Source organism: Malaclemys terrapin, chromosome 1 (assembly GCF_027887155.1).
Source record: "Malaclemys terrapin pileata isolate rMalTer1 chromosome 1, rMalTer1.hap1, whole genome shotgun sequence".
In the NCBI taxonomy this organism is placed as follows: Eukaryota; Metazoa; Chordata; order Testudines; family Emydidae; genus Malaclemys; species Malaclemys terrapin.
The window spans coordinates 81,558,604-81,572,534 of NC_071505.1; the positions used below are offsets into that span (position 1 = coordinate 81,558,604).

The window sequence follows — 13,931 nt, forward strand, 5'->3', positions numbered from 1 at the left end:
GCCACCAGACTCCTTGTTGTTTTTGTAGATACAGACTAACACGGCTACCCCCTGATACTTGATGATTTTTAGCAGCTGATTCAGGATTTTTGAATACTTGAGATTGACAATACTGTGCCACTCACAGCAAATTGTTCAGATCTTCCCACTCCCTTCTACATACTTTGATCAAAGTGAAATAGTTAATGCTGACATTTAAATTACCACTAATAGGCATCTATACTAACACCCATCCAGATGACTGGCCAGTTCACATTTCTCTGAAGAATTATTAAATCAGCAAAGTATTCTTTAAGGCCTTGTCTGCACTAGAAAGGGTTTGTCTGTATAGCTATATTGGTAACTCCTCCTTGTGTAGACGCATGGGCTATACCAGTTCTCCAAAGAAAACGTACTGGCAAAAGCATTTTGCTGGTATAATTGCATCTACACAAGGGCTTTTGTCGGTATAAATATGTTGTAAAAAAACCACATACCATAAGAGACATTACCGGCCAAAGTTTATAGAATAGATCAGGCCTTAGATACAACCAATGGCATGATGTCTCTGTGAGTTTGCAGAATTATAATAATTGAGGTTGGTCTACAGCCAGAACTTGCCCCCGTTTAACTAAAATCAGATTTCAAATTGATCTAGGGGTTTGTCTACAGGGAAGTTATACTGGCATAAGGTAGGGTATGAATTTAAAACTCTATAGTTATACTGGTATATTTCCCTGCTTGAACACTCTTATCCTGGAATCAGGCTATGTCTATACTATGGACCTTTCAATGGCACAGCTGTACTGCTATAGTTGTGTTGCTGTAAGTCTCCTATGTAGCTATTCTATGCCAGCAGGAAAAAGCTCTCCTGCAGGTAAAATTAAACCACCCCTAACAAGCAGCGGTAGTTACGTTGGGAGAGCATCTCCCACCAACATAGTGCTGTCCACACCTGCACTTTTGTCAGTGAAACTTTTGTCAATCAGGGGGATTATTTTTCACACCCCTGACCAACAAAAGTGCTAGTGTACACATAGCTTAAGTCTAGTGCCTTTTTCCAGTTTACCTTATGTCACTTTGAAAGTGTTTTAAACTGGGCTTGTCTACACTTAAAATGCTGCAGCTGTACCACTTTAGCACTTCAGTGAACTTTCCTGTCGACCTAGCACTATCTATGCCTGGGGTTAGACCAGTTTAAGGGCATGACTTGGGTGTGGATTTTTCACTCCTGTGAACAACGTAGTTATATTGACTAAATTTCCTAGTGTAGACCAGGGCCTTGGCTACACTGGCGCTGTACAGCACTGCAACTTGCTGCGCTCAGGCGTGTGAAAACACGCCCCCCGAGCGCAGCGCTGTAAAGCACCAGTGTAATCAGAGCCTGCAGTGCTGCACTCTCACTCGCAGCGCTGCAAGCTACTCCCCTCGGAGAGGTGGAGAACATACAGCGCTGCAAGAACAAGACGCTTCAGCACTGTGAATTCCCAAGTGTAGCCAAGGCCCAGGCCTTAGCCAAAAAAGCCCATGCTTATTCCAGAATAAGAGTGTTCACATGGGAGAGTTAGACAGCATAGTAGTTTAACTAGTAGTATAACTGGAAAAACCTTGCGTAGAGAAGCCCTTAGTTATACCAGTGCAAACCCTTAAGTGGACAGCCTGATGTCAGTTTGCCAGGCTTATCTTTTTCAGGCCTGGTCTATGCTTAAAACTTTTGCCAGCATAGCTAAAACAGCCGAGCGTGATCAAACCCAGTTGACACAACTCTGCTCGCAAAAGCCTTAGCACCCACAAAGTTAGATTGGTAAAAGGAGCCCTGCGCCCAGCACAGCTATGCTAGGAACTTGCGCAGGAGTGAATCCACAGCTCAGGGGTGCTGAGAGACATCGAACCAAACTGTAAATCATGTATATGATGGAAACCACTTCAAGCCAAGCGTACAGCAGCATCCCTACTTCCACCACTTATGCTAAAGCTAATTCACTAAGTAGACCACGCCTAATGGGTGACTAAGCAGAGACTAGGATGGGCCACATGCACCAGTGCCTCGGTGTCGCTCTGCACTTAGGGCACCATCCAGTGACGGACTGGCTTCCTCCTCCAGCTGCCAGTCACCACTTCCAGCCAGCGCTACGCCCTGCCCTCTCCCTCTGCCGCAGCTCTGATTGCCTTCCCCCGCCCTTTCAGCTGCCTCGCCAGCCCCGCCCGCCTCTAAGCTCCCCCCCCGGCTTCGCTCGAGCGCGCCCCGCTCCCCAGCCCCCCACCTCACCCGGCCTGGTGGCGCCTGCGCAGTGCGGCGGGGAGGCGGCGGCGCGCGGGGGGCCGTGCGGGCGCAGGAATGTGCGTTACGGTTAAATAGTGGGCGCAGGAGGGGCCGCCGCGGCGCTTGGAGCCGGGCAGCGCAGGGAGGCGGCGGCGGCGGCGGGGCTAGGGAGCCGCTGGGCAGGGGACGGGCGGGCTCCATGGCGCGGCGCGGCTTCCTGGGCGGCAGCGCCTAGCTCCTGTGAGAGACGCTTCCCCACCGGGACCGAGCGGAGCGGGGCCGCGTCTGCCGGGCGCGCCGGGGCTTGGGGCGGGCGGCGGCGGCCGGGGCACCTCCGCCTCTATGATGAAGCTGAAGCCGAACCAGACGCGGACCTACGACCGGGAGGGCTACAAGAAGCGGGCGGCGTGTTTGTGCTTCCGCAGCGAGCGGGAGGACGAGGTGAGCGCGCCGGGGCAGCGGCGGTGGAGGGGGGCTGGGCACGGGTGGGGGGGGGAGAGTCCAAGGGCCGGTTCCCTGCGCCGGAGCCAGGCTTGGGGGGCTCCTATCGCCTGTCTCCGCCGGTGCCTTTGTCCCGCGCGGGGTGTCGGGGGAAGAGGCTGTTCCGGGGCGAGTCCCGCTCTCTTTCCCCTTCCCTCGCCCCGGGGCAGGGTAGCGGCAGCCGCATGGCTGGGTGCGAGACGTCCTCCCTCCCAGGCTGCGTGGCGCTTGCCTAAGGCCCGATCGGGTCGCTTTGCGGGCCAGGGCGCCGGTCGTACCGCTGCGCTTCGCCCTGGCTAGCACGGGGCGCAGGGGGGCGGGCGGGCGGGCGGCCAGCTCCGGGTTTCAGACAGAAAATATCACGGTCAGTCTGTGAAGAAGGAAGGTTGTGGGGATCTCCGACTTCTCGGCTTTTGTACGGTGAATTGGAGCTAAAAGCGGGCTGTTCAGACCCTGGTTCCGCGCATGTGGCAAAAGCGGCATCATCTCGGCATAACCTGTGCGCATCGCCCTGCCGGGCGTCTCGTTCCGCTCACGCACCCGTAGCTCCATCAGTCGAACAGATGTCTCTTTCGCAGTATAACGTAGCGAAACATCACTTCGATTACTTTCTTTCTTGTGTTGCAACTTCATTATTGGGGGGGACTGAAATATTTAGGACTGTCACCATTTTATAATCAACAAACCCAGCGTGTAAAGCGGAGTGCTGACAGATAGGCGGCACCAGCTCTGATTTGTGGCCAGAATCGGTATAGTGGGCGAAAACGGGGCTTCTGAATCTATTGTCTTTTTAGTTTGTAGGGTATTTAGAATTATGACTTGACTGTACAGCAGTCTTGGTGCTGACATTAACCAGAAGTTGATTAGCTTACAGTAACTTATTTAATGCTAAGGAGTCTGGTGGCACCTTAAAGACTAACAGATTTATTTGGGCATAAGCTTTCGTGAGTAAAAACCTCACTTCTTCGCATCCGAAGAAGTGAGGTTTTTACTCACGAAAGCTTATGCCCAAATAAATCTGTTAGTCTTTAAGGTGCCACCAGACTCCTTGTTGTTTTTGTAGATACAGACTAACACGGCTACCCCCTGATACTTATTTAATGCTGACTCTCTTAATTTAATGTATATTCATTATTTGCGGTTTTTACCAAATATTTGGTTAATCGATTTGTAATTTAACAGATTGTACTGCATATATTTGAAGATGAGGTATACTTGGTATGTTATGACATAGTGTTATGATGAACTTGGGATAAACCTGATTGTGCCCTACTAGTGAATTTGCATAGTTGTCTTGGATTTTTACTTTTTATTGAGTGAAATTTGAGTAGTCTTCAGTCCCCACAAAACTGTGCTAAACACTTTACAGTTTAAAAATATTGTATAGACATTTTCTACATTGCATTGACTTTTAGAGGAAAGTTGAAATGGTGAATATAGATGTGAGCAAGGTCTTACATTGCACCAAATATAGGAGACAACAAAGTTCTGTACCCTTAATCAAGGTCAATTGCACAGGCAGTCATTTAAGAACTTTTTTGATGGTTGCATTGCACAATGTAATTAGACATTATCTGTGATTTGGAAACATAAAAGCAAGAAACTTGAGTTAATAACGTTTTTAAATAACTAAAATGGTCATGAAATTTATCTACCAGAAATTTAAGACTTGGGTTTTCCCCCCTCATCTGCATATGGGAAGAAGTCTTTTTTTTTCTAAAGATACCATCTTGCAGGTTTCTTATTCCTAGAATATGGCACCTTAGTGTGAGACCGAAGAAATCCCCTATCAGAGTATGACCCTTGAGGTCTGCAATAGCTGGGGAGATTATCCTAACTTCTGGACATTCCACTCAATTCCTCTTTTACCATGGTCTGCAAAGGAGCAACCTGCAAGAGACTATGCCCTGGTCTACACTGCAAACTTGTCAGTATAACTGTGTTGCTCAAGGGTGTGAAAAATCCACACCCCTGAGTGAAGCAATTATATTAACCAAACTCCCGGCGTAGATGGTGCTAGTGCTTTCTCTGGTCGGTGGCATCTTTACTAAGGGTATGTCCATATTGGCGGGTAGTGTTAGCTGTATCGGGGATCGATTAATCACATCTCATCTAGACACGATAAATTGATCCCCGAATCGACACCTGTACTCCACCTCCGCAGGAGGAGTAAGCGGAGTCGATGGGGGAGCCGCGGTGATAGATTCGCTGCCATGAGGATGACCAGGTAAGTTGAACTAAGATACTTTGACTTCAGCTACGCTATTGCATAGCTGAAGTTGCGTATCTTAGTTCCAATCCCTCTTCTCTTCTCTCCTCCCCTCCCCCCCCCACCTCTGTGTAGCCCAGGCCTAAGTGCCACAGCGGTGTTGTAGGTGTAGACAAGCCCAGGTGTTCTGGTACACTTCAATGCTTTTGCATTTGTTTTTCTCAAATTTGAGTGCCTATCTCAATACTCAAGAACTGGTTTTTGTCTTGGTGCTCAAACACCTGTTTTGTCCCGCACTTCAGCACTGCTACTGCTTTCTTGTCTCACTTAATCAGCTGATATGAGCCAGCTGTAGGTGTTTAATTGCAGTGTAGACATGCCCTGTTTTTTCACACCCCAGAGCAACAAAAGTTTTGCCAACATAAGTACTGGTGTAGACATGGCCTTAATTTAGGTGTTCAGAAATATACTGTTTCTTTACATTCACATACTCCTTTCCACCCAACTTCCTTGAACAGCTAGTCATTTGTTGAATTAACTCTTAAGTCACATGAACTATATCATTATGTAACCTCAACAGAAGGTATGAAAAAGCAGTAACTTAAAATTCTTAATTTCATTAGTTTCTTTGTGGTCCTCAAACCTCTTGTTAGGCTCCTAGTGTATGTTCATCATTTGTTCATATTACTTAGCCTAGTACTTTCAGCAACACTTGGGGTTTACTCTCTAGTATAGCCTCCCCAGTTTGCTTTTATTGAGATGGGGCTTGCCAAGTGCTGCAGTAAATTCTAAACACTTAGCTGCTGTAATTAGAATTCATCCATATCTGCATTTAGTATGCATTAACCTCTTTTTGGTACTGTCCAAGACACACTAAGAGTGTACACTTCTTAAATGTGATGCAGTCAGATTGTAAATGAAATCTGTTATGTACCATAGCCAAGGCTGGCAAACTCCCAAAACCAGAAGTGTCTAAAAAGATGCACAGGTTATCTATTTTGACTTAATTATGTTGAATGTCAATATATTATAGGCAACAACATTGCTTTAAAGAAGCATCATAATATAAAAGCATTTACTGTATAGCATAATATAAAAGCTCCAAGAAGCAACTAGTATGTACATGTAGTGAATGTTTGCCGCCTCTTGTATTGTAGCTCCTTGGTCCTAATTGATCTCTGCATTCTTTTTTGTGGGGGAATTAATAAAATAGAAGGCTCTCCTGCCTGATTTCGCCACTGAGTTGTTTCAAACAATGTCTCCTTATTAGTAGGATCACTTTTTCTTATGTATGGGCCTGGATTGAATGAGCTTTCCAGATGATTACCCTTGATGTAAAAAGCGGTCTGGCGCCTGTCCATTTGAGAGACTAGTTCTGTTCATATTGCATACCTGCAGACTGCAGTCACTTAGGCTATATTTGCACTAGGAAAAAAGGTGTAGTTTTAACATGTTAGCTGATTGAATTAGGGTTTACCTCAGCTGTGTTTAAAAACACACATGTCTTCTGTACACTAAGATTTTAACATGGAGCTAATACATGTTAAAATGCTTTCTTTTGCCTAGAAAACATGCCACATACCCTGTCTTGATTATGGGAGAGTGTTTTTAAAAATTAGCTAATCTGACATTAAGGTGTCATATGCAGTGTTGCATCGATGTTGGTCTCAGGATATTAGCAATACAAGGTCCAATAAAAGATACTTCCTCACCCACCTTGTCTCATCAAGATGTCACATTTGTTAACTTAATTTTAAACAGGGAATATCTTATTGTTTTTAAAAAGCACCGTTTCCCCCAGTAAATACAAGTCCTAATTGAGTGTCTGAAACGTGCTTTAGGCACTGTCTAATACCTAAATTTGGGGGCACAGGGCTTTTGCCTGGAACATATTCCTCTCACTTAACTGTCACAGTATCAGAGGAGTAGCCGTGTTAGTCTGAGGCCTGGTCTACACTACGACTTTAATTCGGATTTATCAGCTTTAATTCAAATTAACCCTGTAACCGTCCACACAACGACGCCATTTAATTCGATGTAAAGGGCCCTTTAAATCGATTTCTGTACTCCACCCCAACGAGCGGAGTAGCGCCAAAATCGATTTTAGCAATTCGAATTAGGGTTAGTGTGGCCGCAATTCGATGGTATTGGCCTCCGGGAGCTATCCCACAGTGCATCATTGTGACCGCTCTGGACAGCAATCCGAACTCGGATGCACTGGCCAGGTAGACAGGAAAAGCCCCGCGAACATTTGAACTTCATTTCCTGTTTGCCCAGCGTGGAGAGCACAGGTGACCACAGATACCTCATCAGCACAGGTAACCATGCAGGCTGATAATCGAAAAAGAGCACCAGCATGGACCGTGAGGGAGGTACTGGATCTGATCGCTGTATGGGGAGAGGATTCAGTGCTTGCAGAACTTCGTTCTAAAAGACGAAATGCAAAAACTTTTGAAAAAATTTCCAAGGGCATGATGGAGAGAGGCCACAATAGGGACTCTGAGCAGTGCCGCGTGAAGGTCAAGGAGCTCAGACAAGCCTATCAAAAAACAAAGGAGGCAAACGGTCGCTCCGGGTCAGAGCCGCGGACATGCCGCTACTACGCCGAGCTGCATGCAATTCTAGGGGGGGCTGCCACCACTACCCCACCTTTGTTCGTGGATTCTGGGTCGGGGATAGTCTCGACGCCTGAGGATTCTGCCGATGGGGTGGAGGAGGAGGAGGAGGAGGAGGATGAGCTTGCAGAGAGCACACAGCACTCCATTCTCCCCAACAGCCAGGATCTTTTTATCACCCTGACTGAAGTACCCTCCCAAGCCTCCCAAGCCAGTACCCAAGACTCTGACCCCATGGAAGGGACCTCAGGTGAGTTTACCTTTTAAAATATAAAACTTGTTTTAAAAGCAAACGGTTTTTAATGATTACTTTGCCTGACTTTGCATTCGCGGTCAGTTCAGCTACTGGAAAAGTCTGTAGCTACTGGAAAAGTCTGTTAACGTGTCTGGGGATGGAGCGGAAATCCTCCAGGGACATCTCCATGAAGCTCTCCTGGAGGTACTCCGAAAGCCTTGCCAGAAGGTTTCTGGGCAGTGCATCCTTATTCCCTCCTCCATGGTAGGACACTTGACCACGCCATGCTTGCAGCAAGTAATCTGGTATCATTGCCTGACAAAGCCTGGCAGCGTATGGTCCCGGTGTTTGCTGGCATTCAAGCAACATCCGTTCTTTATCTTGTTGTGTAATCCTCAGGAGAGTGATATCACTCCTGGTAACCTGGTTGAAATACGGGAACTTAATTAAGGGGACAGAGGTGGCCGTTCCTACTGGGCTGTTTGCCTGTGGCGGAAAATAAATCCTTCCCTGCAGTTAGCCAAGCGCAGATGGGAAATTGGCCCTGAAGTTTTCCGCGTTTGGCTAGCAGGGATCTTCCCTGTTACCAGCCACGCGGTGGGGGGAGGGTACCGTGATCATCCCAGAGAATTCATGGTGAGGGGAGGGGTCGGCGGCGGGGGGGGGTAGTTTGGTGCCTGCAGGGATCTTCCCTGATACCAGCCATGCGGTGGGGGGAGGGGTACCGTGATCATCCCAGAGAATTCATGGCGGGGGGGGGGGGTTAGTTTGTTTTCTGGTGCTGCTGAATGTTAACAGAAAAACCGCAGCACTCTACTTGCCTGAAGGGGCCCAGACAAGCCCCCCCACACTGCCCCCCCCCCAACTGGCTGAGATTGGCCAGGCTTCTGCAGCACTCTACAGGCTATGCTTGGTATGTGGGAAAGGAGGGTGCAGAAGCTGTAAAACAATGGCTTACCATGGCCGCATGCAAGCCGAATTCTGTTGCCCAGACCTGTGATCTCTAGCAGCAAAGCCACAAGCACTCAGCATTAAGAGGCAAAATGCGACCTTGCACAGAAATCACATGTGCTATGTAATGTGAACAGTGTTGGTCACCGTGAAAGAGTATAAGCATTGTTCTGCAAAATGTAGCTTTTAAAACAATTCTCTCTTTTTTCCCCTCCCTACAGCAGCTGCAAATTCCTCAAGCCTCCCTCCTCCATCCCGAAGGTTATCACAGATAAGGCGTCGTAAGAAGAAGACGCGGGAGGACATGTTTTCTGAAATTATGCAATCCAGCAGGAGTGACAGAGCTCATCTGAATGAGTGGAAGGAAACAGTTTCAAAGTATAGGAAAGAAGTCAGTGAACGTGAGGAGAGGAGGGACCAACGTGAGGAGAGGAGGGACCAACGTGAGGAGAGGAGAGACGATCGAGATGAGAGATGGCGGCAGGAAGACCAGAGGATGAAGGATGCAACGCTGGGGCTGCTCCGGCGTCTGGTGGAGGTTCAGGAACGGCTGCTGGAAAACAGACTGCCGCTTCAGCCCCTGTTCCACCCTCCCCCCTCCCCATGTTCCGTATCCTCCTCACCCAGACGTGTAAGAACGCGGGGGGGGGGAGGCTCCGTACACCTTCCCATTCCACCCCAGTAGACAGCCCAAGCAAAAGGCTGTCATTTTTTTAACCTTTTCTTTGTGGCTTTTTCCTTCCCAGCAATCCTCCTCCCAAATACCACCCGGGTTCCCTCCCTCTTTTTCTAATCTATTAATAAAGAATAAATGATTTTTAAATGATAGTGACTTTATTTGGTTTGAAAGAAAGCTGGGGGAAGGGGCAGGGTGGGTTCCTTACAGAAAATCAGTCAGTAAAGGGGGAGGGTTTTCATGAAGGAGAAACAAACAGATATTTCACACGGTAGCCTGGCCAGCCATGAAACTGGTTTTCAAAGCTTCTCTGATGCACAGCGCTTCATGGTGTGATCTTCTAATCGCCCTGGTGTCTGGCTGCGCGTAATCAGCAGCCAGGCGATTTGCCTCAGCCTCCCACCCCGCCATAAAGGTCTCCCCCTTACTTTCACAGAGATTGTGGAGCACACAGCAAGCAGAAATAACAATGGGGAGATTTCTTTGGCTGAGGTCAGAGCGAGTCAATAATGAACGCCAGCGACCTTTTAAACGGCCAAATGCACATTCTACCACCATTCTGCACTTGCTTAGCCTGTAGTTAAACAGCTCCTGACTCCTGTCCAGGCTGCCTGTGTATGGCTTCATAAGCCATGGCATTAAGGGGTAGGCTGGGTCCCCAAGAATAACTATGGGCATTTCAACATCCCCAACGGTTATTTTCTGGTCCGGAAAGTAAGTCCCTTGCTGCAGCCCTTTAAACAGAGTAGTGTTCCTGAAGACGCGAGCGTCATGAACCCTTCCCGCCCAGCCCGCGTTGATGTTGGTGAAACGTCCCTTGTGATCCACAAGTGCTTGCAGCACCATTGAAAAGTACCCCTTGCGGTTTATGTACTCGGTGGCTTGGTGCTCCGGTGCCAAGATAGGGATATGGGTTCCGTCTATTGCCCCACCACAGTTAGGGAATCCCATTGCAGCAAAACCATCCACTATAGCCTGCACATTTCCCAGAGTCACTAACTTTCGTAGCAGCACCCGAGTGATTGCTTTGGCTACTTGCATCACAGCAGCCCCCACCGTAGATTTGCCCACTCCAAATTGATTCCCGACTGACCGGTAGCTGTCTGGCGTTGCAAGCTTCCACAGGGCTATCGCCACGCGCTTCTCAACTGTGAGGGCTGCTCTCATCTTGGTATTCTGGCGTTTCAGGGCAGGAGACAGCAAGTCACAAAGTTCCATGAAAGTGCCCTTACGCATGCGAAAGTTCCGCAGCCACTGGGAATCGTCCCAGACCTGCAACACTATGCGGTCCCACCAATCTGTGCTTGTTTCCCTTGCCCAGAATCGGCGTTCCATGGATAGAATCTGCCCCATTAACAACATGATCTCCAAAGCACCGGGGCCTGTGGTTTCACTGAATTCTGTGTCCGTGTCCGTGTCCATGTCCTCATCATGCTTGTCGCTGCGCTGCCGCCGCCGCTGCCTCCTCGCCTCGTTTTTCTGGTCCTGGCTGAGCATAAACTCCACGAGAACGCACGAGGTGTTTGCAATATTCATGAGTGCTGTCTTGACCTCAGCGGGCTCCATGCTTGCCGTGGTATGGAGTCTGCAGTGTTCACCCACCCAGGAAAAAAGGCGCGAAAATGGTTGTCTGCCGTCCGTTGCTTTCATGCAGGGAGGGAGGGAGGGAGGAAGTGAGGCTGTACCCAGAACCACCTGCGACGATGTTTTTTGTCCCATCAGGCACTGGGATCTTAACCCACAATCCCAATGGGCGCGGGAGACTGCGGGAACTATGGGATAGCTATGGAATTGCTACCCACAGTGCAACGGTGCAGAAATCGACGCTAGCCCCGGTACTTGGACGCACACCACCGAATTACTGTGCTAGTGTGGCCGCACTCATTTCGACTTTATACAACCTGTTTCTCAAATCCGAATTATCTAAATTCGGATTAATCCCGTAGTGTAGACATACCCTGAATCTGTAAAAAGCAACAGAGGGTCCTGTGGCACCTTTGAGACTAACAGAAGTATTGGGAGCATAAGCTTTCGTGGGTAAGAACCTCAGAAGATCTGAAGAAGTGAGGTTCTTACCCATGGAAGCTTATGCTCCCAATACTTCTATTAGTCTTAAAGGTGCCACAGGACCCTCTGTTGCTTTTAGAATTTAGAGTAGAATTTGTTCATAGGTATATTGCAAAGTTTTTGTTCAGTGTAGTTTTCTGTTAGTGCTGGCTTGAGAGAGGATGGTCTTGGTTTTGTAGTGTTCTATAATATTTGGCCAGTTTGACCTGTTAAGTTTTGGTGTCTTTGGACCTAAAGAATTTTGGAGCCATTATCTAAATTTAAATACTAATATCCAATACCTAGAAGCAAAATCTCTCCTCTGCAAAGATGTAGTGTGCTCTTCTAAGTATCTTAATGCCAAGACAGGTCAGTGATATTTAATTGGTCCTCCTTACAACTGAATGAGCCTCAAAGGGTAGGTCTACACTTACATCTGGATCCGGCGGTAAGCAATCGATCTTCTGGGATCGATCCCGGAAGTGCTCGCCGTCAACGCCGGTACTCCAGCTCGGCGAGAGGAGTACGCAGCATCAACAGGGGAGCCTGCCTGCCGCATCTGGACCCGTGGTAAGTTCGAACTAAGGTACTTCAAATTCAGCTACGTTATTAACGTAGCTGAATTTGTGTACCTTAGTTCGAAGTGGGGGGTTAGTGTGGACCAGGCCAAAGGTGTATGAACTTTTTTTCCTACTTCAGCAAATGAACTACTGACATGCTGATCCTTAAACCACGCTCTTTCCCCACTAACGGTAGTAGCGGTAAGCACAACACCAAGAGAAAAATGGCTCTTGCAAGGAGCCCAAAGCGATTGTGATACTGAAGTTTTACCAGTAAAAACTACATTCTGCTTCAATTTGGGCTCATTATTCAAGCTCAAGTGAGATTCCATTTGGTATGGCTGTGGTGTGCATTTAAGGTGAGGGAGATGTTTGCATAGTGGTCCAAGTCTTTGTCATTTAATTTTCTCAACCGATTTTCAGTAGAGCATAGGTCTGTCCAGCTTAATCATACAAAGACTGTCCTGTTCAAGCTCTTGGGTATTAACATATGTAAAGGGACTTGAGTTCAGGTCACCTGTATATAATGTTGGCCCCACCACCCTCTTACGGTCCTTTCAACACTACAATAAAAAAAAAAATCAGGGAACCTGGTTACAACAGTTTGTGCTCTGGATGAATTTAAGATTGTAACAAAACTGGGCAACTAGGGTACAGCTCAGGGGACAACTGTAGGACTAGTGGCATCATGTGATCACAGGTACAAAGATACTGAAAGTGATGAAATGGAAGGATATTTTTATTTAGTGAACAGTCATTTAACTTAAATGCTCTACAAATAATTGGGAACATCTGATTCAGGAGTGCTGACTATCCATTAAGGAGAGAGCAACTTTCCAGTTTGGGACCTCCAACAAAGTTAGGTTAAACTTCCATGTTTTGTTTCCAAGTGTGTGGGGGTGTGTATGAAGTGAAAAAAGGGGGAATGGGGTGCAGCCAGAAGAGTTTGAGACCTTTCTGGCCTTCATACAACATAAGGGCAGACTTTTCCTTTTTAGAGGTCACCTTTCAATGCAGCAGCTGCATGCTGATTACTCCACACTGTTTAATCTAACTTTAATGCTGTATAAAATGCAGGTATAGTCATCAAAACTTTAAATTAAAAGTTTACCAGTGTAAATGTAGCTAATGAAGTTACAAACTTAATGAAATGTGTTTAAAAAGTGACCTTTTTAGCCCACACACAAATACAGCTACTTAGTGTTCTCTGAGTTAAGCGAGGTACCTTTTAGCATTTCATGTTAAATCACATCAGCCAAAAAGATTGCTTTGCCCTTCTGTCATATTAACATGATTATAAATTGAGCATGGCAACCACTTTGCGGCACTTTACATGGAACTGAGGAAAACAATTCTGCCAAAATTTTAGGTAAAACTTAAATATCTTACCTTCTTTGGCACTAGCAAACAGGAAGCTTTCCCTGAAAAATGGGGAGGCCCAATGCTATCAGGTTGTGCATCTAAGGTTTTATTAAGCAGCATTGCACATATATTGATGTCTTAGGGCAGTGGTTCTCAACCTTTCCAGACTACAGGACTCCTTTCAGGAGTCTGATTTGTTTTGCTTACCCCCAAGTTTCACCTCACTTAAACTACTTGCTTACGAAATCGGACCTAAAAAGACAAAAGGGTCACCGCACACAATTACTGAAAAATTGCTTATTTTGTCTGTATGAAATTTTAGCTTGTACTGACTTTGCTAGTATTTTTTATGTAGCCTGTTGTAAAACTAGGCAAATATTTAGATGAGTTGATGTACCCCCTGGAAGACTGCTGCATATCCCCAGGGGTACATGTACTCTGGTTGAGAACCACAGTCTTAGGGCTTGCCTATATGGGAACATTTACTGGCATAACTATACTGTTTTAATTATCAGTATAACTCCCCATATGGACAGTTATTGCAGAATAAGAGTA

At 47.0% G+C, this 13,931-nt stretch overlaps 1 protein-coding gene across 2 annotated transcripts in view; it reads left to right on the top strand.

Annotated features, from left to right (window-relative positions):
* The first annotated feature begins 2,390 nt into the window (after window positions 1-2,390).
* The window catches only part of NUDT4 (nudix hydrolase 4), a 44,405-nt gene continuing 32,864 nt past the window's right edge, over window positions 2,391-13,931 (top strand). For both annotated transcript variants that reach the window (XM_054027986.1, XM_054027995.1), the window contains exon 1: window positions 2,391-2,683. In XM_054027986.1, coding sequence (XP_053883961.1) covers window positions 2,585-2,683 — 99 coding nt within the window. In that variant the 5' untranslated portion in view covers window positions 2,391-2,584. The remainder of the gene's footprint in view (window positions 2,684-13,931) is intronic.